The sequence below is a fragment of the Pecten maximus genome, chromosome 19 (assembly GCF_902652985.1).
Source record: "Pecten maximus chromosome 19, xPecMax1.1, whole genome shotgun sequence".
NCBI lineage: Eukaryota > Metazoa > Mollusca > Bivalvia > Pectinida > Pectinidae > Pecten > Pecten maximus.
The window spans coordinates 13,973,259-14,000,053 of NC_047033.1; the positions used below are offsets into that span (position 1 = coordinate 13,973,259).

A 26,795-nucleotide genomic window follows, 5' to 3' on the forward strand; every position below is an offset into this window, starting at 1 on the left:
TATGACTTCCAGCAAACATGTCTTGCGAGTCCTGAACAGTTTTGGCATTATCGCATTGAAATCAATAACGCCTATCTTATTTTTACACTATTTACTAGAACAAGTCGTCCAATGTTTTTGAATCCAATAACAATGGTGAAAAAAGGAGATCCAGATGATAAAATCCGTACATAATAGTTATCTGCTAACTAGCCAATGGCCAGTTTGGTAAGATTTTATGACGTGGTAAAAAATGAACAAACTTTATTGAATTGTTTATTTAATAATAAAAGTCATTTTCTCGAGTTCCAAGTGTAGACGTACATGATACACATAGCTCTGTGGATTTCCATAGCAAAATCCAGGGAAATCCGGCAGTTTTAGGGAACTGATTTCCGAACACGGCTGGAACGGTTTCCCCGAAACATTGCGATTGTATTTTCTATTGAACATAAGCTTTTAGGGGCTTCTGTACAAACAAAAAAAACAAAAAACAAAAACAAGAAAAATAAAAAAAAATTGCAAGATTTTTTTCTTTCTAGTTCTGTGTGTATTGATATGCTTGAATATAATAATATATATTATACTCATATTTGCTTGTAAATTTCATAGAAATAATATTGTTAACTACATTTATCTTTTTATTATAATGTAACATGGTTATACAGGAAAGGAAAAAAAAACAGAAAAGTGAAATCACAGGAGCTCGACACGTCCCTTTAACCCGGTGAATGTAAAAAAATAGGGCCCGACCCCCTTAGTCACTAATTAATCATTATCATTCTAGTCATAGAACGTGTCAAGCCCCTGTAATTGAAACAACAACAAAAATCGAGCTTTCGCATGGTTTATGTTCCGGATCATATTTTTTCACTGTTTTTACCAGGTTGCTTTGCCAATTTTTAATTGGAAGCAAACGTCTGGTTCCTGGGCTACACCAGAGACGTGGGCGCGGTCCGATTCTGACAGTCAATGTCAAGCTTATCACTAATTGATGGAAGGGAAGTAACTCCGGTAGATCAAAATGGAGCGTGATTGACATTAATGTTTTCCCGCCACAAAGCACAGATTTCCTACCCTACATGGAGTTATATTTCCCAATCGGACGTCATTACACTTACTTTAAATTCGTCTACCTGAACCCGATAGGCTGACAAAAATCGGCTTCATATCTGTCAAACAAAATTGGCTAGGCCTAGTAAAGTCGATGGTCTACAAATTTATTAACAAAAACCATTATAGATTCTTAATTGTGATTTTGAATTCCATACTCCCACTTTTATTCTTATAATTATTTCATAAAAAAAACTATGCTTTATCTTCAATATCCACGTACAACCTTGTGGAGCTGTTAAAAACATGTAGATTTCTATGTTGTTTATATATACATATTTCCAACAGAAACCCATGCAAGAAATAAAATCTAACAATAACAGGAACCGTTTAGGACGGACCGACATTTATAAGTTTCGACATTGTGAACTTGAAAGACAATGTTTTCATAATTTTGTACGTATGTACACGAATCGAAGGGAGCTGACGAATTAACTTTATATTGACAGGCCTCCAGGTGCGCGATGGGTTTTACGTGTATAAGTTTGCCTATTGTCTGTAGTTTAAGTTAGAAAACCTTATCCGGTCTAGTCATTACCTGTATATATACCTGTGCAAAATCTTTACCTGCGCAGGTAAAATTTCACCTTTTGTAACCTTGTTTATCTGTATCCAGGTAACAAGGAACAGTCATGCGCACTTTCCCTACCCGGATGTACAAAATACGGTAAACTTATGAATATTCATGATTTATTGACAGTGAGCTTGCCGAGACTCGAGAAGACATTACAAGGAACTGGACGAGTCACAGAACTTTCGTTATTTTGAGGACACACTAAGAATTTCAATATGTGACAAGCACGTCAAGATGGATTTAGATGTATAGAGAGTTCATCGTGTCCAAAACAGAGCTGGTCTCTTGTTAAATTGTGTGATTTTTATTGTTGTTTATATTTTTGTACCCGGTCGTCGTGTTGTGCTGCGAGCAGGACTTGCACACACAAACGAAACACGAGACACGATGGCCAACTTTATGGAATTATGTTTGGCGTTAGTGGTGGTGTGCTGGTCACATCATAACCTTGTCACAGGTAAGATACAGGTGCACGAACTTAAGGTACACGTGAATTGGTCGACGTAACTATTTACCCGTCCTCAACTGTTGGCGGGTTTGATAGACTTGCTTTAGTCCCTTATTAGTCCCATAATCTGATGATCATGATGACTTCACATTTTTGGACAAAACTAAAACCAATCCATTATGTTTTATCTAACCCCTTTGTTTCTAGCAGTGATTTATTTGATTTATCCATTTAACAATATATATACTAGTATAAACTAATAATCTTAAAGCAAATTATATAGTACAATAGATAATCTAAATTGATCCATTACATAAAGTTCTAGAATAACTATAAACACGAAGAAAGTTGTAATACAAATTTTCATTTTATTTTTCACTCCAATGACAAAAAACAATAACATGATGTATTTCTGGTATTTTGTCAGAAATAAATGAAGATTCAAACAAATGAAAAGAACTATTAATTTTTAATTTGTCTTTGAAGCTAAGTTTATTATCTTAATTCTTGCTTTTCTGGCAATATTCTCAAATTAACAAGAATTTAAAATATTTAAAAATCTTGATATAATTTATTGAACTTGATTTTACTAATTAAGCTACATATATGTAGATGTTCTTTGGAATGAAAAATTATCAATAAAACTTCAAACTACAAGCTTTAGCTAAAGTCTCGTGAAATAGTTACTTTTGTAAGATCCAATTAGCTTTAATATTTTGCCCATTTCTGATTTAAGATGGGTGAGTTGTTTGCAAATCTGCTGATTGACTTTCAATGATATTTTTCCTGTAGATATATGTACTGGTAAATGCACTATATATACACTACGTACATAAGCATCAGTTAACGACATGGGTTAGTGGCATATGAGTTAGTGACATGGGTTAGTGGCATGAGTTCGTGGCATGAGTTAGTGACATGGGTTAGTGGCACATGGATGAATGAATTCAGTATTTTAGAAATATGTTCTCCCATATATATTAATGTTATTTTTTGCAAAAACAGCAATATTTTGTGATTCTGAACTTTCATCCATGGTGGCATGAGTTAGTGGTGTGAGTAAGCAACATAAATTAGTGACATGGGTTAGTGGCATGAGTTAGTGACATGGGTTAGTGGCATGATTTAGCAACATAAGCTAGCACCATTAGTTAGCGAAATGGGTTAGTGACATGGGTTAGCAACATGGATTAGCAACATGGGTTAGTGGCATAGTTTAGTGACATAGATTAGCAACATGGGTTAGTGGCATTAGTAAGTGTCATTAGTTAGCGACATGGGTTAGTGGCATGAGTTAGTGACATGGGTTAGTGGAACGAGTGAACGACATGGGTTAGTGGCATGGGTTAGTGACATGGGTTAGTGGCATGAGTTAGTGACATGGGTTAGTGGCCTGAGTTAGCAACATAAGCTAGCACCATTAGTTAGCGAAATGGGTTAGTGACATGGGTTAGCAACATGGATTAGCAACATGGGTTAGTGGCATAGTTTAGTGACATAGATTAGCAACATGGGTTAGTGGCATAGTTTAGTGGCATAGTTTAGTGGCATTAGTTAGTGTCATTTGTTAGCGACATGGGTAAGTAACATGGATTAATGGAATTAGTTAGCTACATTAGTTAATGAAATGAGTCAGTGATGTTAGCTTGATCGACACAAGGGGCCGCGGTTGCCGAGTGGTTAAGGTGTCCCGACACTTTATCACTAGCCCTCCACCTCTGGTTCGAAACCTATGTGGGGCAGTTGCCAGGTACTGACTGTAGGCCGGTGGTTTTTCTCCGGGTACTCCGGCTTTCCTCCACCTCCAAAACCTGGCACGTCCTCAAATGACCCTGGCTGTTAATAGGACGTTAAACAAAAAACAAACCAAATTGACCGACACACTGAACGGTGAAAGTTGATGTCTTTGGTTTAATAGATCGCCATGAATTAGTCATTGAAGAAAATGACAACTTGCTTTTGTTTTTTTTTTACCCTGGTTTGTCCATAGGATAGCCTGGTAAATGTGATAATTTAACAGTAATTAGTGTATACCATATATGGCAAGAGTTAATTATCCATAGCAGCTACTGAAAGCTTTATGGGCACTGGCAAACCATTTTCACAAAATGAAATTAAAAAGTTATTTTCATGTATCCATTCCTATGTATATTGCTTTTCATTTCATAGTACTGTTGTCATACTGACGACATACCTGTCGCTTTGTCCTATCATTGTTAGGTATAGATCTACATGCTGTGTAAACACTTTGGGCACATTGACAACTCATGGATTTTAAATGATAATTTATTTCCGTCCTGGTCGTAAAATTGCCTTTTAATTATCAATATCATATGGATATATCAGTGTGTATTCAGAATGATTTATAATTCTAATATCTCCCTATACATAAATACTGAAGATTGTATAGTACAGGACACACTGTTAAGGTTTTCTAAAATGATATCTGTCGGGAGGGGGGTAGTTGTATTACCATATACTGGGTATATAAAGTGTTTTAATGACAGGAATCGACAAAGTTGCCATACTCACGAGGAGTCACCACAGCCTTCCAAAACACACATACGCACACGCCACACACATGCATGTCGATTGTCGCACTCACAGGAGGCTGTCCTTAAATGACCTTAGCTGTTTATAGGACGTTAAACAATCATAATCTAAACAAACTTCAATGATAAGTCAATATATGAAGAATTGCCGAGATGCAATGAAAGCGCTAAATTAAAGACAAGTTGTCGAGCTTTTCTTTTTCTTTCTGTATTACTTCGTCTGTAGGGATCAAACATATCGATTTTATTATAAACATGTATATATTCTAATCTACGAGTTCATAATATCTTATAACACTGTCTGCAATATTAATAGTTAAATGAAAGTTAAGAACAATCTGAATGTTTATATGCTGGAATAAAAAGAAGAACTTTTGATATCCTCACCTAATTCAACCTACATGTGTAAATCTCTAATTTATACAAATGTTTTCCATCTAATTTAGTAGTAATTGTCACATTTTAGGGTTAAAGGTCAAGGTCACTCTAACTAAAAACAGTTTATATAAGTTAGTATAAATACAATTGTTATCAACCTACCAAACTGATTTTGTGTAAATTTTGGTGATATTTCATTTTTTATGTACCCAAAGTACAGTTGTCTATTAGTATACAGTCAAAGGTCAAGGTCATAATATTATTATGTAAGATTTGGATAATAGTTAATACCAATGTCCATGAATTAAAATTGACTGGGCCTGGCTTCAGTTTTGTAAACCCTGATATGCAAATTCATGTTTAGGGATAAAAACTAACTGTATCTGACTAATGCTCAGAGTACGTAAGGACACATGATTGGGAAGTTTAGAGAAAAAATAATTAATGTTTGCATGAGTACATATATAAATGTATACATGTATATGCAGGCCTTATATAATAATACCTGTGTTTCCGCTAACCCTACTGACTTATATTTTTGTGCTTACGTACCCCGAAGTTTTTTGGCCATTTTCAAGGAAGGACTATTCAAGGTTCCTTGTCTATATAACCTTAGTAAAATTTATTAAAAAAATAAAAAGATATCCCCATACACCTACCCTATTTTTTCTGGCGTGTTAGTGAGTCTGCATGCATTATATTTCAGGCCTTAGCTTGATTGTCAGTTAGTCTAGATATACATCAATTTATTGTAATCTGTTTTACAGTAACAATGATAATCCTTAGACAATACGGTTTTATGGAATATTGTTAACAATATAAATTTCGTTGAATGTTCCCAAGGTTCTTGTGCTTAGACTTGAATTTTCTTTTCAATCTGAAAATCAAAGGGACAGTAAACTTGACTATTTTGTTACTTTCATGAGACAGATTTATAATCGTTAACAGTGGCCCAAAAAGGGGGGAAAATTCAAATAAAAAGATAAATAATAGTGTAATATATTTTGATAACTAATTTTAACAATATTGATATACTGAAGCTTTGTTACAAATTACCTCCCTTGTTTTACAGCCCAGTGTAACTGTGGAACAGACTGCGCTACTAATTGTAACGCGGGGCAGTTTTTCGATTCAACAGCGTCAGGCTGTGCAGTGTGTCCGGCAGGAAAATAGTAAGTACATGTATATCTTAAAAATATAGATAATAAAGCAGTGAAACATATATTTTGAAGAAACAAGATACCGTATTTGACCTAATAAGGGCGCAGGGCGCGGGTAATTGACAGTGGGGGCGCCCTTATTAAGATAAGTTATTCTGAAGTTTTATGAAACAGACTATACCTTATAGCAGAATACCCAAGGTTGTGGAAACGGTAAAATATTCAGTCATAAAAATATTCCAGATGAAGATATCTAATCATTATCATATATTAAGCTTTAACACCACTTGAATACTCCTGTAAACTTGTAAACCATGCCAGCTGATCTTTAGACCAGAGAACGTGTGTTCAACCATTTATGTTCAAATGGAACTCTTTTGTGTTCTATTTATAGAAACAGGTGATTTCCCAGATCATATCAGACATCGTTTTCTTTGACCTAATAATTGATTTACAGTGTCTTTTACTAGCTTTTTGTTCTGAACAAAAGTTATTTATCAACAAGAATGAAGTCTTTACTTTACCTTCAAATAAAGATGGTAAGTTATTATTTGTATATGTGTTTAGTTTTGGGTGCTCTTTGCACTGACATGTCATCTGTAGCCTGTAGGAATACACAAAATGTGGCGAAAACATGTGTTCCAGTTACTTAATTTGCTGAAGAAAATTGAACACATAAAGTAGCAAAATATTTCACATGAATTATTACTTTTGAACACCATTTTGACACTCAGTCAAAGATTTATTTCCTTGAAAAAAGGTAGGGGCGCCCTTATTAGGTCAAATACGGTATCTACTATGATATTTGTACACACAGTTGTAATATATGGACAGACATATGTCATTGTAGACAGGTATTCTGTATACATGATCTGGAACTTTATCTGTGGACCATACTTTAACTGTATATAATCATAATTATTTGGTTTTAGAAGATTGAGATATCATTTTTTGCGTTATTTCAAACAAGTGACCTTTATTTGAAATAGAAAAAGAAAAACAATTTAAATCATAATCATGCCACTCTGTTTACAGAAAGAAGAAATATGGCTGATAACAAAATAGATATTAGAAAATGTATATTATATATATTAAACACAGTATGACAGGAAATTCAAATCTTGAAACTTGGGATCAACAACACATATTGCATATGATACATTGTGTCAATGATTAATATAAATTGCATAAATGTTTCAACACGGTACATCTATGACAGGAAATTCAAATCTTTACTTTCGGATCATTTGTTGGAAAATTAACATTATATATATGTATATATGAAAACAAAATGTAGGTATTCTCTTAGACATATGGAATTTTAATAGACAGGTATTTCTTATCGGCAATTTAAAGGTACTTTATAGACAAGTAATTTTCTTATAGTCAATCTAGAAGTCATTTTTAAACACGTATTCCTTGCAGACACTGTGAAAGACTTCTATAGACAAATATCACCAAAGGACTATTTTAAAATCCTTTATAGGCAGGTGATATCTATAGACATCTGGACATCTATACGCAGGTGACATCTATAGGAAGGTGACATCTATAGGCAGGTGATATCTATAGACAGGTGACATCTATACGCGGGTGACATCTATAGGCAGGTGATGTCTATAGACAGGTGACATCTATAGACAGGTGACGTCTCTAGACAGGTGATATCTATAGACAGGTGACATCTATATGCAGGTGACATCTATACACAAGTGACATCTGTAGAGAGGTGACATCTATATGCAGGTGACATCTATACACAGGTGACATCTGTAGAGAGGTGACATCTATAGACAGGTGACATCTATAGACAGGTGACATCTATAGACAGGTGACATCTGTAGAGAGGTGACATCTATAGACAGGTGACATCTATAGACAGGTGACATCTATACGCGGGTGACATCTATAGACAGGTGATATCTATAGACAGGTGACATCTATAGACAGGTCACGTCTATAGACAGGTGATATCTATAGACAGGTGACGTCTATAGACAGGTGATATCTATAGACAGGTGATGTCTATAGACAGGTGACATCTATAGACAGGTGACGTCTATAGACAGGTGACATTTATAGACAGGTGACTTCTATAGACAGGTGACATCTGTAGAGAGGTGACGTCTATAGACAGGTGACGTCTATAGACAGGTGACATCTATAGACAGGTGACATCTGTAGAGAGGTGACATCTATAGACAGGTGACATCTATAGGCAGGTGACATCTATAGACAGGTGATGTCTATAGACAGGTGACATCTATAGACAGGTGACGTCTATAGACAGGTGACATTTATAGACAGGTGACTTCTATAGACAGGTGACATCTGTAGAGAGGTGACGTCTATAGACAGGTGACGTCTATAGACAGGTGACATCTATAGACAGGTGACATCTGTAGAGAGGTGACATCTATAGACAGGTGACATCTATAGGCAGGTGATGTCTATAGACAGGTGACATCTATAGACAGGTGACGTCTATAGACAGGTGACGTCTCTAGACAGGTGACATCTATAGACAGGTGACATCTATAGACAAGAGACGTCTCTAGACAGGTGACATCTAGACAGGTGACATCTATAGACAGGTGACATCTATAGACAGGTGATATCTATAGACAGGTGACATCAATAGACAGGTGACGTCTCTAGACAGGTGACAGCTGTAGACAGGTGACAATTATAGACAGGTGACGTCTCTAGACAGGTGACATCTAGACAGGTGACAGCTGTAGACAGGTGACATCTAGACAGGTGACATCTATAGACAGGTGACATCTATAGACAGGTGACAGCTGTAGACAGGTGACATCAATAGATAGGTGACGTCTCTAGACAGGTGACAGCTGTAGACAGGTGACAATTATAGACAGGTGACGTCTATAGACAGGCAGGGCTTTTTCTGAGGGCTTTTTGGGGCCGTTAATAGCGCCCATTCCCAATTAAAACTATTTCATTTTAAAGCCAAATTCCCAAAATTTGTAGTTAACTCCTGATAAAATCTTTCCCAATTGCAATTCACCAATTTTTGTCCCGAAATGAGGCAAAAAAGGCCCCATCCCAAACCAGTGAGAAAAAGCCCTGACAGGTAATAACATCTAGAGACAGGTGACATCTAGTAGATATGTGGCTCTATATACAAATGTACATGTTTCCAATGTTGAAATCTGTTCCTTATATAAGGGATTTACATTCAGCTGGAGCCATTGGTAAAAAAAACCCATAGTTTGTATAATGTTTCATGAATAATTGACAAAGTTGGGACCAAGTATGTAGTATATTAATTAAGTCTGTTCCGTTTTATATAATTCTGACACCTTACCTGGAATTTTTCGGTCCACCTTTACTGTAAATATTGTTTAAATTGTAAGTAAATCTGATTTAAATGTAGGTAGGTCGTAAACTTATATTACAGGTATATGACGCAGTTGGCATTTTACCAAAAATCTAAATTTATTTCTACAGTGTGTCCTCAAAGGTTTGATTTAGAGAACCAATTTTATAACCGCTCAAAATTCGCTGTGGGGCGATCGACTATTGAAATCTCAAGGATTTTACTAAATGTAGGTCTTGCTTGGTTAGGCGTGCAAACAAATTATCTATAACAATTTCTTCAGTTCCTGGCTAAGTTCTATTGACAAAAATACTTATATAGATGTTTATAGCCTTTCACATGTTCAATATATCTGTTGACAAATTGTATGGAAACTGGTGTTTGGTTTACTAATTGAAGGTAAAAATACACAAAAGATTTGAAAGGAAATTAAATTTTTAAATAAATAATAAGTATTACCAAGTACTAATGTATGCAGAAATGTTTCCACATAGAAATCGGTGGTCAATTAACGTGAGAATTTGTCTTCTGAAAATATAGTTGGTTTGTTACTTCGTTAATTAATTAAAAACATCTTAAAACTCGTTCTGAACCAGTCGCCTTTAGGAGTCTTCTGCTTTCATTTCCTAATTGACCAAGATAAGAACACCCCTATCCCCAACTTATTTGAAAATTTAAGTCCAAACCACAATCGTCACTGGGTATAAACTGTTATTAACTGTTGAGAAATTACAATAGATAATCTATACCTATATTGAATGTCTTAAATTAATCTTTGCATATTAGTATATTGGAGATTCATAAGAATTTATCATGTGACCCCTATCCTGAAACAATCTCTGTGGAATTGATAAGGTGACTTACATATTGATTTTAAGGTAAATTTTTTATAGAGATTGAAGGAAATAAAATTGATAAACATGCTAAACAGGAATAATAAGTTTCAAGTCTTAAGTTATTAGTTATTAAATACATTCCATTTTATAATAAAGGAAAGGTCTAACAATATAAGCAATTGTGAGATACTGTAAAGTTATATTATACTTTTGTACCAGAACATTCCAGAATACAGAATGTGTAGTTCTACCTGTACACATTTACTTCCTTGATTAAAGGTGGAATTTTCACACCAGAGTCTTTAATCTAATGTCGGATGTAAGTCTACTAACATAGGCAGCGACCAGTACAGGTTATTGTTGAACCGTTATTCGTGTTCAAAGCTTTTAAAGGTAGAGGTTGTTAGTTGTATAAATATTTCTGAGGAAATGAATAGGTTTAAAATTTGTACTTTTAAATATTCACATGTTGTTTGTAAATTATCCTGAAGAGGACATATTGTATTCCACAGCAAGTAAAATAGTCTTCGTGTGATGTCGGGACCAAACATTCAATGATTTGAATTGGCAAATAAAAAATATTAAAAATTAGTTAGTCCCTGTAAGTCTTAAGAAAATCCTTCTAGTACTTATTTAATCTGATGAATCAAAAGCACTGGAAAAGAGTGTGGTATTCTTGAGTCCAAATTTTAAAAAATACACTTTATTTGTTTTCCCCTTTATCCTGGATTCTGTTCAGGAAGATATATTATATTGAAGAAAAAAAATTGCATAGTCAAAATTCTTATGGATTCTGTTTTGGGCAGATAAAAGTGTACATTTATATATAAGATTTTCAGGTTGTCGAAATCTTTAAGGATTCTGTTTGGGGCAGATAAATGTATATGTTTTGTATCAAACGTATTCAGTAGATATTTGATAATATCTTGGATCAATTTAAACAAAGGATCTGAACTGTTCTGATGGAAAATTAACATAAAATGCCTTCAATAATGTCATGTTAAATTAAATATTATAGCTATGCTTGCACATGTATTGAACAGGAAGTCATATACATGTATACCAATATGTAATAAAGTAAAAATGTACATATCAAAGATGAGGTAAAGGACATCGGACAAGCGCCCCTTATTATAATACTGTTTGTATAATCGGTGGCTTTCAGTGTTTTGATTTGGTATTTATTGTGACCCCCAGACATTTAAACATTTTTGTTGGACTTATTGTAAGTATAGGTAGGGACTGGCAATTGAAGCACAATATGACTTACATTTATAATTAGATGTTTAAATATACTGAATAGAAATTCAAATACCAAAGTGGTGGACCTTTTATGTTGAGTATATGGTGCAATACCCCATACGTCATGATATTGGTTAAACATGTTTGGTTTTACAGAGAATTGGCTTCAAAATATAGTTTAAAGATTAAAATTTAAAGGATATTAATTCACAAAGTTAGAATAAAGAACTTTATATAATTAAAAAAAAAATTATTTTAAATTAAAATCAAATCACAATCACATTCTTGGTGTCCTTATCTATGTGCCTGGTAATCCATACAAGCTTGATCTACATTTTTATTTTGGGATCATGTGAATGCTGATCAACCTAGATATTCAATAATTGTTTTTGATGATTAAAATCTGTTTTATGTGACGGAAAGATCAATACACAGAATTGTGTGTATATTAACAGTATCTGTATGGTAAACTAAAACTGCTGGAATGTGTACCATCAATTATTCATCCACCATTTTCTGGTTAATTATTGTCATATAACTGTGTCACCTGACAGCAGAGATAATCAATATCTTAACATTTTGCCTTCTGCAAGCGAGTATCTCATCAAGGGAGGTAATTTGATGATTAAATGTCAGGAGGAAAGGGAGGTAACTGCATGGTGTCATAAGACTGTGATCATGACATCTAGTCAGCTAAGATCCAGCTGTACAAAGCAGAGACCATTTAAAACCATTACTGTTATAATTAGTTGTCATCATGATCTCATAATTTAGAAAGCGCTTATTTCTAGGCATGTTAAATATTTTTCTATGAATTCATTTGCTAAAACTAACAGAAAATCTTGAAAATATTATTAAAATCCTCAACATTTGATCTTTTCTCGTCCTCAGATAGGACATTCTATCTTCTATGAACTGGAATGGCAGGTTGCATGGAAGGCTACATCATATCACTTTGAACAAGGAAGATAATTTGAAATTAAAAACATACAGAGGAACATAATGTCTTAGCATTTCTCCTGAACATACTTGATATAAATATATAGACTAAGCTTTGCTACCAAAAAAAATGTGGTTATTGCTGCAGGGTTTTTTCTGAGTTTTTTTTTCTGGTGGCTTTATTTAGGGCTTTTTTGGGCCATTAATGGCCCCATTCCCAATTATAATTATTTCCTATCAAGCCAAATTCCAAAATTTCCAGTTTCCTCCTGAAAATTTCCTTCCCAATTCAGTACTTTTCTTGCCAATATGAGGCAAAAAGGATCCCATCCCATTTCAGTGAAAGAAATAAAGCCCTGTGTTGAATTAATGATTTATTCTTGAAAAATTAGTTAATGGAATTTTTTTTCCAGAAGGAACTGTTTAGCTAGTAAACAATCATTAACTTACCTTTGTTTCTTTCTTATCTATATTCAGCTGTACAGGGGCAGGAGCTGTAGCCACGGACTGTCCAGCAGGAACCTACAGTGGTGCTACAGGAAACACAGCCTCCAGCGACTGTATTGTGAGTTAATAAAGTTATTATAAATTACAGATATTCTTCCAAAGAAACTGGTGAAAATTTCATTTTTGATCTGTTTTGTTCCCATAAACACAGATATTGGAAAATAGAGGGGGAAAAAAAATGACAGCTTATTTACTTTTCAGTTGGGCCTTGTTTGTATGTCATTGAAACTTTATGGAACATTAATTTGTGCACAATTTTGTTTTCATTAAGTCACAAAAGAGATATTAGAAATAGTAACAATGAATTAAAGACTGATAATAGTTATCAAGTGGTCCTTGTATGACATACTGAAAACATATGGAACTCAATATTTTTCTGAATAAACACAAAAATGGAAGTTGTGAAAATGAGTTAAAACTTAATAATAGTTCTTGAGTGGTCCTTTTATGACATAAAATATACATGAAACTCACAACTCAGATTCAGGGACATTGGAAATAGTGAAAATGTGTTAAAAGTAAATTGTTGTTTTTCACATGGTCCTAATATGACGTATTGAAGAAATTATCTCCACTGTATGAACCAACAAAAATATCGTTTGAACATCACTGAATCTTTTCATACAAAATACATAGATGTGTTATATATTGATATCACAATCTATGTTTGTTTTGTAGGCGTGTCCGTCGGGAAAGTACCAGGATCAAACGGGTCAAACATCCTGCGACGATTGTCCAGCTGGAAAGTCCTGTACAGCGTCTGTCGCGTCCGATTGTGCCGCAGGGTCGTATTCTACAGGTGGTCAAGCCACTTGTACAACATGTCCAATTGGAAGCTCTTGTCCGTCCGCCTCCACCGCACACGTTGTGTGCGCCGACGGATACTACACCTCCTCCACAGGTCAGTCCAACGGAGCCTATAACATTTTAGATAGTCTTTTTCCATACTGATGTGGACTGTAGTAAAAACAAGTCCTTTTTCCTCTAAAGTCAGTAGATGTATACTGACATCAAAATATTGATAATTGGAAACAGTAGATGATGAAAAATTACCAGATGAAAAGATATATGAAAGATGTTTAAGGTCTGTTGTGAAGTGATGTTTAAGGTCTTGTTTTGAAGTGATGTTTAAGGTCTTGTTGTGAAGTGATGTTTAAGGTCTTGTTGTGAAGGATACTTTGATTTCGGTTGTCCAGGCCAGACCACCTGCTCCCAGTGTCCAGCTGGAAGTGAATGTCCAAACCATGGTTCTCCCGTCCAGTGTGTGGCAGGGCTGTACAGTACTCTGGGCTCCGGAAATTGTTCAGAGTGTGACGCAGGGACTTACACTTCCTCAGCAGGTATGTTTCTCAATGTATATTTAACACTGGACTTCTATACATGTATATAATTGAAAAGGACTTTAAAAGTTATTGAGAAATTCATTTGTTGGTAGCAAAACTTATATAAAAATATATTTGTTTTTTGTTTCAAACTCATGATAAAACCTTCAAAATTTAAACCATTAATAAAAGTCTTTCAGTAAGAAAGTAGGTCAAACTTGTCTGTGGCTGAAATATTCAGTGATACAGTCATTGATCAATAGAGGCTGAACCTGTGGCAGTTTGTTTCTCTTCTTAAGAAGATGAAAAACAAACCGGTCTGTGCTGTTGTGGTTGTGTCTTTAGATAAGACCCTTCATCCTGATATCTCTGGCTCGCATGGGACAGGCCTCCTGTATGTTGTTCATTGAGGTAACCACCAGCTACTACAAGGAGAAAATATTCCTTGCAGTTAAAGTGGCAATAAAACAGTTAAATTAACACTAGTTCCAATGCAATGCCTTCACTAACAAGTTATTTCCTGGAGGGAAATTATCCCCAGGTACAGAACAACCTGCTTCCTATTGACTTGATGAGGGAGAATTTTGTTTTGTTTGTTTGTTGGAACATCACGCCCAGTAAACTAGAGATCTTGTTTTCCACCTCTTGAAAAGAAATTAACAAATCAATGGCGCCTGTAACATTAAAGGTAATATCAGTTCCAGAATTTGTTAAATGTACTACTATATTGATCTGGCACCATGCCCATGTCTCATCCATCCATTATGTAAAATCGATCCATTCCTTTGTTCTATTTAAATTGTTTGAAATTGGGCAACAATTTAATAGCACACTTGACTTGCAATTTATTAAATTACAAAAATTCCAAATATTTCTAGATTTTCTTTTTTTTTTGAGTGCCATATATATCAGTCATAAAATAAATTGTCTCTTTCACTTCAATACAGGATCCTCCTCCTGTTTGCAATGCACTGAAGGACACTCGTGTGTGAAAGCCACCTCATCGCCGTCCCCTTGTTCAGCTGGCTATGTGGCACCAGCTGGTTCGTCATCCTGTACACTGTGTGCTGCAAGTAAGTCTCCCGGGACATAGACTGTTCACAGTATTTGAGTTAAAGTCTTAGATATCTAAGGATTTCAATTTAAAACATTTAACTTTTAAATTTTCAACCTTAGGATAGATTTTCGTTTGCTTTCCAGTACCTATTGTAAACCATTCTGATCTTCTGTCATTAGAAATTATAGAAAAAAAGGTAATATGGAAAAATTATTACATTACAGACTCCAGGAATGATATTCGACATTTGATTTTCTTAACATCGGAAATTCTGATTTTGCTGACATCAGAATTATTATAAGATTGCTTATTTTAAAGACATTGGAAACAATATAAAATTTCTGATTTTCCCTACTTTGAAAATACATGTTATTGAAAATTCTTTAGATTCCTGACATTGGAAATGATATTAAATTTTATTTTTCCTGATATCGGTTGAAAAGTGATCTGTTTAATTGATATCTTCATTTGGATTAAATGTATCCTGCCTATTACAGATGAGAGAGCTGACAGTAATCAAGCTCTCTGTGAAGCCTGTCCCGCTGGATATCGATGTATCAACCCTGCGTAAGTATACATCCGTGTGTACCTATCCCTTGTTGAGCGATACTAATTGTCTACACTTTCGGGTTTAGACGGAATATGATGGTGTGTATGGCCGGTACCTATCCCTTGTTGAGCGATACTAATTGTCTACATTTTGGGTTTAGACGGGATATGATGGTGTGTATGGCCGGTACCTATCCCTTGTTGAGCGATACTAATTGTCTATACTTTCGGGTTTAGACGGGATATGATGGTGTGTATGGCCGGTACCTATCCCTTGTTGAGTGATACTAATTGTCTACATTTTCGGGTTTAGACGGGATATGATGTTGTGTATGGCCGGTACCTATCCCTTGTTGAGCGATACTAATTGTCTACATTTTCGGGTTTAGACGGGATATGATGGTGTGTATGGCCGGTACCTATCCCTTGTTGAGCGATACTAATTGTCTATACTTTCGGGTTTAGACGGGATATGATGGTGTGTATGGCCGGTACCTATCCCTTGTTGAGTGATACTAATTGTCTACATTTTCGGGTTTAGACGGGATATGATGTTGTGTATGGCCGGTACCTATCCCTTGTTGAGCGATACTAATTGTCTACATTTTCGGGTTTAGATGGGATATGATTGTGTGTATGGCCAGTACCTATCCCTTGCTGTGTGATATTAATTGTTGTATTTGTTTTCTGGTTTAGAGCGACTATGACGGCATGTACGGCTGGTACCTATTCCTTGTTGGGCGAGGCCACCTGTACTTCATGCCCAGCAGGGTCGAAATGTTCAGTCAACAACGCTGCACCAGTTGCTTGTAGTTCAGGTTTGTATCTCACTGTATGAGAGGTATTTAATTGTTGGGACACTAAAGAGCTCATTAATTTAGAAGGCCCTGCTGTATACAACTGTATGATAATCATGGGGGGCCGGGCAGGATCTTGGATTTTCTTCTTTATTTTTCTACTTAGGTGGACACAGATATAATGTAACTTTGTTATCAGTGTATTAGTACCCATGATATAATATATATTTCGTTAAACCTAGAATATGCTTAGATATTCTGATAAGTAAAAAAGAGTTCATAACCTTTTGTAAATCTAAGAAGTTTTGTCAGAATTTTCTGGCTAAATCAAGCTAACATACATTTACCCTCTGAATTGCAGGTCAGTATTCAACAGCTGGTCAGACCGCTTGTACAGACTGTCCCGGCGGTCACTCTTGCGCAGATGCTACAAGTACACCCGTACTCTGTAATCCTGGAGAATACAGCCCATCAGGAAGTAAGTAATAGTATACAATTAGACTTATGATATGCTCAAAAGGGGTGGGTTGAATTTTCAATAAATTTCTTTCACATCACAATTGCAAATTTAAATTGCTATGGAGGAAATTTAGAAAAAAAGCTTTTTAGAAAGACGCTTCAGTAGTGATTGTGGAAATGGTAGCATCTGAATGTCAAGACTTTTTCGCACCATTTTGGTTTAAATATTCCTGATATTTTAGAAAGAGACAATCTGATAGGTTAAGAACTATTACTCTTTGTTAATTAAAGAGGTCATCAGGATGACAAGGGGTCCCAAAAACATAATATTTAAAAAGAAACTTCCTAAAAGTTTTAAAATGTCCTAAGCTGAAGATTGATCACTACTACGTAGTAACGTTTACAATGACCTTTGACTTTTGTTTTTCCAGCAATGAGTTGTCTGCCATGTAGTGCCGGTAACTATTGCCCTCAGGGAGCAGACGTCGAAACCAGTTGTGCTGTTACTGGATTTTATTCGGCAGCAGGTGCATCCGCTTGTTCCCAATGTCCCGCAGGAAGTTCTTGTACAACCACTGCTGCGACCGCCTGTTCAGCCGGGTCCTACTCTCTGTTGGGAGAGGAGACTTGTACCACTTGTACTGCAGGTACTGTATTTGTCCTAAACAATGTCCTGCCTCCCTCCATTTCTCTGCTCCAGTGTCCCCTCCCCATAACCCAAATCCTACAGGAGTGTAAATCTATTAAAGATATTATATTTGTCCTAATCACTGCCCCCCTTCTCCCAGCCCCTACATGGTGAGGAGACTTGTTTTAACTGCTCTATAGCTACAATATTTATCCTGATAAGTGCCCTTCCCCCTCCCCATCCCCAGTAGCTACATGGGGGAGAAGACTTGTTTTAACTGCCCTACAGCTACAATATTTGCCCCCACAACTACAGGTAAGATATTCACCCTAATAAACCCCCCACAACTACAGGTAAGATATTCACCCTAATAAACCCCCCACAACTACAGGTAAGATATTCACCCTAATAAACCCCCCACAACTACAGGTAAGATATTCACCCTAATAAACCCCCAACAACTACAGGTAAGATATTCACCCTAATAAACCCCCTCCCTTCCCATTCCCCAAAACCAAGAGGGCCTCGAGACTTGTAGTGTCTGTCCTTCCAGTACAATAACTTTTTTCCCCATGTAAAAGATCTTATCCACGGATAAGACGAAAACATTTAAATGTCCATATATTTGTAATAGATTTAAACACGAAGACAATGATTTTCATAGCACAGTTTCTATGCAGACTTTTACATATTTTTATATAATATTTGTAGGATTTGAGTGTACCAATCAAGGTGTTTCCCCTGTGGCTTGTACTAGTGGGACGTATAACCTAGCAAGCTCCACAACTTCCTGTGTCCAGTGTCCTGGAGGATCCTACTGTCAGTCCACCACTGTCAGTCCGACATCTTGTCCTGCAGGTAACCTACACTGACCACAGAAATACCATTTAGATCATTGATAATTGGTTATACAGAGGAGCCCACTTATTTGCATATCGGTTATTTGAATATCCCGCTTATTTGCATAAAATTCTCAGGTCCCGATTTTTTTCTTCTTTATCTTTGTATTTTAATCCCGTGTATTTGCATCGACTAAACACCGACTCCCGCTTATATGCATATAAAAATTCCAAAAAATCGAAAAATTTAAATTGATTTTAGGGTATTTTTTGTGATTTTCCCGTAATAAAAGTTTTATGAAAAGTGTTTTTAACTTACATATTGATTCGACACGATGTACAACGTTATCTAATCATTGGTTCCCACTTCGTCAAAACAGGTTATGTTCGATGCATCAATATCGACATTTAGTTATTATCCAGACCATATCAGTAGCATTATGAAGAAGAATTACTGAATAAAATATTGATATGTCTCATCTTTTGATGAGATTTGTTTATTTATTATAACATCGATCCAAACCTGTGTTCTGTGCACTTGAACACTCGCTGAGGCAGGTTGCGATCGCCATGATTGTTTACTAGGCGCGTTGCATTGTGGGGGCATATGTGTAAGGAACGACAACTCTTTGTGTGTGTGCGCCATTTTCGAAAACAAACCCAAGCGACAATGCACATCTCACGGTCATTTAAGACAGTCTATTGCTTAAGCAGTTCATCATCTATGATCAAACAACTAATATACTCATAGCAGGAACAAAACACATCTCAAGACGATAATGAATGTTAATTGAAGCGATCACATTGTACATCGTAGTGCCAACCCACGCGTGTATGACCGATATCGGACCCAGAGACTCGGAGTGACAAGTAGTAAACGATGAAGTACAAATGTATATGCAAATATTTGTACATTTACAAAGAATAACAACCCATTTATTTCGTATTTACTCTTATATTTTAAATAATGTTTATTTTAAAATATGTTTTTAATGCAAATAACGTAAACAATCATATAGCGCCCGTTTTGAGTACCTACCTGACGATCTACATAGTGTATAAGAGGGGCCAAAACCCAACTCCGCCTATACGAATACTCCGGTTATTTGCATATTTTGTCATGGAAAAAGGGCTATGCAAATAAGCGGGTTGCTCTGTATATTAATTAATATCTTTCTGGTGTTTTTTTTTCTTCTGTGGTCGGAGACTGTCTTTCCGTCTTTTACATTAGTTAAAAAGTTTTACATCGATTTGTCATTCAAGTTTTAAGTGAAACTGTTATTTTGCATTTTGAGAATTCTATTTAGTTAGGCTATCTTTCTTAAATATTGTTATGTTTTGGGCTTTGGCTAAATTTTCCATTTACCTTCATTTCCATCAATTTTACTAAGGTCTATTCCAGTAAAACATCTATCCCACCCCAGGACTCCATGTTTTGTTAATAGAAAAATTAATTACATAGAGGTGATAGGAAAGAAATCTAACCATGGATAGAAGTGATTTATTTTAGAGTCCTGGGGTCAGGGAAGGTATTTTAATGGAATAGCCATAAGCAGTAATTGGGTCAACCATCATACATATTTCTTCAACAAACTCTATATCTATCTTTACAGACAAATTATAATGCCACTTTTTTTCCCTGCTACAGGTTACAATAGTAATCCCGGCTCTATATCGTGTACTCAGTGTCCGGCTGGGTATGGCTGTCCAGATTTAGCTGATACAACAGCCAATATCCTTTGTCAACCAGGGCAGTATTCTAAGGCAGGAGAGATGACCTGCACAGATTGTCCAGCGGGCTCTATGTGTCCAGATACACAGTAAGTTTCACTGGATTTACTACCCAGATATAAAGTTTACGATCTACTTCCCGGATACGAAGTTTATGATTAACTGCCCAGATATAAAGTTTACGATCTACTTCCCAGATATAAAGTTTACGATCTACTTTCCGGATATAAAGTTTACGATCTACTTCCCAGATACAAAGTTGATGATTTACTGCCCAGATACGAGGTTTATGATTATCTGCCCAGATATGAAGTTGATGATTTACTGCCCAGATATAAAGTTTACGATCTACTTCCCAGATACGAAGTTTATGATTAACTTCCCAGATATAAAGTTTACGATCTACTTCCCAGATATAAAGTTTACGATCTACTTCCCAGATATAAAGTTTCCGATCTACTTCCCAGATACAAAGTTGATGATTTACTGCCCGGATACGAAGCTTATAATTTACTGCTCAGATACAAAGTCTATGATTTACTACCCAGATATGAAGTCTATGATTTACTACCGAGATACGAAGTTTATGATTTACTGCCCGGATACAAAGCTTATGATTTACTGCCCAGATACAAAGATTATGATTTACTTCCCAGATACGAAGTCTATGATTTACTACCCAGATATGAAGTTGATGATTTACTGCCCAGATACGAAGTCTATGATATACTTCCCAGATTAAAAAGTTTATGATTTGCTACCCAGATATGAAGTCTATGATTTACTGCCCAGATACAAAGTTTATGATTTACTTCCTAGATACAAAGCTTAAGATTTACTGCCCAGATACGAAGTCTATGATATACTTCCCAGATACAAAGTTTATGATTTGGTACCCAGATATGAAGTCTATGATATACTGCCCAGATACGAAGTTTATGATTTACTGCCCAGATACAAAGTTTATGATTTACTGCCCAGATACAAAGCTTAAGATTTACTGCCCAGATACGAAGTCTATGATATACTTCCCAGATACAAAGTTTATGATTTGCTACCCAGATATGAAGATTATGATCTACTTCTCAGATATGAAGTCTATGATTTACTGCCCAGATACAAAGTTTATGATTTACTGCCCAGATACAAAGTTTATGATTTGCTACCCAGATATAAAGTTTATGATTTGCTACCAAGATACGAAGTCTTTGATTTACTGCCCAGAAACAAAGTTTATGATCTACTTCCCAGATATGAAGTTTATGATCTACTTCCCAGATATGAAGTTTATGATCTACTTCTCAGATATTAAGTCTATGATTTACTTCCCAAATATGAAGTTTATGATTTACTGCCCAGATACGAAGTCTATGATTTACTTCCTAGATACAAAGCTTAAGATTTACTGCCCAGATACGAAGTCTATGATATACTTTCCAGATACAAAGTTTATGATTTGCTACCCAGATATGAAGTCTATGATTTACTGCCCAGATACAAAGTTTATGATTTGCTACCCAGATATGAATTCTATGATTTACTGCCCAGATACGAAGTTTATGATTTACTACCCAGATATGAAGTTTTATGATTTACTGCCCAGATACAAAGTTTATGATTAACTGCCCAGATACAAAGTTTATGATCTACTTCGCAGATATAAAGTTTACGATCTACTTCCCAGATATAAAGTTTATGATCTACTTCTCAGATATGAAGTTTATGATTTACTGCCCAGATACAAAGTTTATGATCTACTTCTCAGATATGAAGTCTATGACTTACTGCCCAGATACAAAGTTTATGATCTACTTCTCAGATATGAGGTTTATGATCTACTTCCCAGATACGAAGTTTATGATTTACTGCTCAGATATGAAGTTTATGATTTACTGCCCAGATATGAAGTTCATGATTTACTGCCCCTTATATGAGATGTCATGTGATGTTTAGGACATTGTCATTTTACAGACCAGTTAGGTGATACAAATACTAATTCCAATCTGTTAGTATAGTGGAGGGGCTGTGGACTTTAACAATGATTAAAAGATATGTTAATATAAAAAAAATGTTTTACTTTTAGAAATACCCTAAGTAAGATTTTGTTTATCTTTTTTAACCCAACAGGACAGACACTGTTTTACCATGCCCTGAAGGATATTACTCCCTGGCGAATTCTACAAGCTGTACTGGGTGTCCAGCGGGGTCAAAGTGTCCCAACACCAATGGCCTCGGCATAACACTTTGTTCAGATGGAACCTATGCTACTGGTAACTCCATAGACTGTACAGACTGTCCTAAAGGTTTCTACTGCCCATCCACCAGCTCCGACTTGTCCAATGAATGTCCTACTGGAACTTATTCAACCGGAAAACAGACAGCATGTACGGAATGTCCAGCAGGAAGGTTAGTGTTCATTGTTGGAGCTTCGCATACTGTAAACAAAACTATTTCCTCGTGTGATGGATTTTAACTTATCTAGGGGTGATCAAGATTCATGTGATTTAATTGCCTTCATTCTCAGGTACAGTAGGCCTTTTATGACTGTAAATCGGGAAATTGAATTGCCACGAAAAAAGTCGTTAGACATGAAAACATGAAATTAAGTTGCCGCTAGGGAGGAGAGAAGTAAATTTTGATGGCATTGTGGGTTGAAAGAGATTGAAAATAATTGTTAGTTGATAAAGCTGGCAACCACAATAGAACCAGTTATAAGACAGGACCCATATAATGTGTTTTTATCTGTGTGAGTGATTAAGTGGACAGGCACGTGAAGATTTATATAAATTAATTTAATCAAAAAACATTAAAAATTATATTATCAGATGTATGTTGTCTTTGTTTTAATTGTCAGGTTCATATGTTATAAAGTTGATAGTCTATTTTTTGTCCATTTTAACATTGGGCCAGATGCATACCAGATAAGTGAAAATAATTCCATGGTGTATTTAACATGATAATTGGGAGTTGTCTCTCTCTAGATACTTGATATTTGACATTGCTTTTAATTATTTTTATTATTATTTTTTTTTCTACCAGTGCTTGTCCATTCTCCACACAAAACGACGAGAATGCCTGTGTTCTAGGAACATTTTCTGTGGGCAACCAAACAGCTTGTACCGAGTGTGCCATTGGATACGAGTGTCCAGATCCTACTACCAACAGCAGGTCAATATAACTTTTTCTAGTTATCTCCCCTTACTAAGCTTATGTTGATAGAGTATATACATGTTTTGTACATCCTCAAGAGAATCCTATGCTTTCTACACACTGGCGAGGGAAGTCTGCACAATCCATCTGATGATAACCAGTACACATTTAGTATTTCCTGTAAATTGAGGGTTGTATTCCGAGTTCAAACCATATTCTTAACGCGTCTGTTCCTGAAAAACAGAATAATTATATGGAAAGCATTTTAACTACACCCTTTTAAACTTACAATCAGTGAATAGTATTCTTATTACAGATGAAGTCAGCAAGATAGTTTGTTTCCCCTTCCCTTCTACTGATGTGATATCTATATGTGCATTACACATACTTGTGCATTACGCATTCTTATAACTGGTATTGGAGCATGATGACCAATCTTGGTGTGAAGAACCATCTACAGAAAAAAGACTTTAAATGCTGTGTTGACCTTCAAACAATAAAACATGATTTTTATTGAAAAAAGTAATAATGAGACTTAAATATGTTTTTTCAGTACTCCATGTCAACCTGGTTACTATTCGAACGGAGGACAGGAACAGTGTACAGTTTGTCAGGAAGGCAAATACTGTGAATTTACAACTGAAGGTGGTCTCGACTGTGATCAAGGATATGTCAGTACAGATGCTTCGACCAACTGTACAATCTGTACTGCAGGCTTCTACTGTCCAACTACCAGATGTAAGTATAACCAACCTTTTATTGCAGTCAAGTCATCCACAACACCTATAACCACCTTTAGATATCTCAAATTCTGATCAAATACTCAACATCACCCAGTATCTCCAAATAACTACTTCTTCTTCTTCTTCTTTGGTTGACTAACCTCCGTCAAAAATGACGATTATGGTTGTGAGAAGGATTGTACTATGCTTTAAAAGAATTAAAAACAGTGCAGGGATTTGGTTACAGTGAGAGGTTTTTTTTTTAAATTAATTTTTTTAGTGGAAACTATAAGATAAAACATTCTATAATGAATTCTGTTAATTGATCAACTATATCTCCAAACCTGAAATTGGATGGGAACACTTCCACCAAGTATTTTCCAAAACAAAACGGACAACGAAATAAACAACATAAACTTAATTATTGTTTTAGCAAAATTACACATATACAAGCAAAAGTATAAAAATCATCTGCCTGCTCTTTTTATATTCAAAATGGAACTAGAAAAACATTACAAAATTGAACAGTACATTCATAGGAAAAATATGACTGTCCAAAAATTTGAAAAACGATGGGTTGATTTGAAAGCACTTGTAACGTAACAAATCAAAAAAAGAAAAACTTGTTATTGTTACTTTTTAGAACTCTATTACTGTTAAAGTATGAGTCTGTGCATGTAAGAAGTCTTTATGTATGTCTTTTTTTTTTTTGTATATCTACATGTATAAAAAGTTTTCTTCTGAACTAATATGGCAATATCCTTACCTGAAGTATACCACAAATAGCTATAGCAACACAATAAAAATATATATATATATATATAAAAGAGCATGTTCTATCAGCCACATTACACAATGAGATAATATGAAATCGTGATGAACACATTCATTTTATACGATTGCACGATTTAATGTATTGGGAAGAAACTGCATCTGAGGTATACTTCATGTATTGATAAGCGAATTTTTATTACGCGTATGAAAAAGTGTAATTGTTGCAATTAAATATACACCAATATTATGTATTGCTACATGTATGCATATGTATGGAAGAAAATAAAAAATTTCCAAAAAAAAAAAAAAAAAGTATTTTCCAAAACTACCAGAAAAAGATAATTGTTGAGTCTCTATTGAGTTCATGGTGTTGTATGGTCATTAGTCCCCTACCGGTGAAATTGGGGAACAATATAGATTTCCTCTCCATCCATCTTGTATGTATGTACGTAACACCAAAGTTTGTCAGCACTCTAACCGCTTCATTTGAATTTGATCAAACTTCACACGATGATAAAGGACCATAATATCTCAGACGAGTTCTAGTTTTCAGGGTTTTTGGGTCAAGATCAAGGTCACTGTTACTATTTTTAGCGGGGACCAGTAGGAGATAGTATTGCTCTAGCAATATCAAGTGTGCTTGTTTATTTTTCATTTCATATGTATTAAATATTTGTTCCTCCTCCATACTCCAGGAAATACAATAATCCTGGAGTATTGAGGATGATACACCTCGTGACATTTGCTAACATTGCACCTTTTTATTTTACAGTCTCCCAGATGACAGAATGTCCAGAAGGGGAGTACTCCATCGCTGGGAAGATAGCCTGCTCAAAATGTGATCCTGGCTACCAATGCCCAATGGCGTCCACAACACCAGCGCCACCTGCAGGACTGTGTAACAAGGGAGGTTACTGCCCTGATGGTCAACGTTTTGTAGCCTGTGTTGCTGGGAAATACAATGCCTTCAATGGATCGACATCAGAGGCACAATGTTCTCCTTGCCCCGCAGGTACATAGCTAATTGAAAATTTCCCACAGGTACATAGCTAATTGAAAATTTTCCACAGGTACAAAGCTAATTGAAAATTTCCCACAGATACAAAAGTCATTGAAAATTTCCCACAGGTACAGAGCTCATTGAAAACTTCCCACAAGTACATAGCTAGTTGAAAATTTCCTGCAGGTAAATAGCTCATTTTTGAATGTTCAAATATCATCATTTGATAACTCAAAAAAAGAGAGGAAAAAGGGTGGGGAGGGGGCATTGATGGTTGTTCAATAATCTATGTGAAAACTGCAGAAATGTGAAATTAAATCTGGGGAACAAATGTCTTTAGAGTAGTTCTGATTTGTAGTATGTTTATTTTTCCAGATTACTATGGTGATTTTTGAAAATGAAAATGTTTTTTGTTCTAGGTTATTACTGTGACCAGCAAGGCATGGAGGATTTCTCTGTGAACGTTTGTCCTAAAGGAGCTTACTGTCCATCAGGAAGTGTCGAACCAATCAATTGTCCAGGTACATGCTCCCAGATACATTTGGCTGTTAGGGAAATTTTATGGGGAGGGGGGTTAAACGGTCACCATTGACCTTTTCTGCAAAGGACTCGTTGCTGCATAGGTGCAGGGGCATTCATGTCCAACAGAAAAATTTTTTAGTTGTTACTATTTAACAAGATCAAGTTGAATTAAGCCTA

The 26,795-nt window shown here is 35.5% G+C and overlaps 1 protein-coding gene across 1 annotated transcript in view; it reads left to right on the forward strand.

Annotated features, from left to right (window-relative positions):
• The first annotated feature begins 3,689 nt into the window (after nt 1–3,689).
• Nucleotides 3,690–26,795, forward strand: part of LOC117317428 — a 141,569-nt gene continuing 118,463 nt past the window's right edge. The window contains 17 exon segments of the mRNA XM_033872237.1: nt 3,690–3,693; nt 6,117–6,216; nt 13,039–13,126; nt 13,747–13,969; nt 14,265–14,408; nt 15,338–15,463; nt 15,945–16,014; nt 16,693–16,814; nt 17,155–17,271; nt 17,684–17,899; nt 18,592–18,738; nt 20,368–20,539; nt 22,578–22,856; nt 23,490–23,618; nt 24,154–24,342; nt 25,792–26,108; nt 26,516–26,617. Coding sequence (XP_033728128.1) covers nt 3,690–3,693; nt 6,117–6,216; nt 13,039–13,126; nt 13,747–13,969; nt 14,265–14,408; nt 15,338–15,463; nt 15,945–16,014; nt 16,693–16,814; nt 17,155–17,271; nt 17,684–17,899; nt 18,592–18,738; nt 20,368–20,539; nt 22,578–22,856; nt 23,490–23,618; nt 24,154–24,342; nt 25,792–26,108; nt 26,516–26,617 — 2,545 coding nt within the window.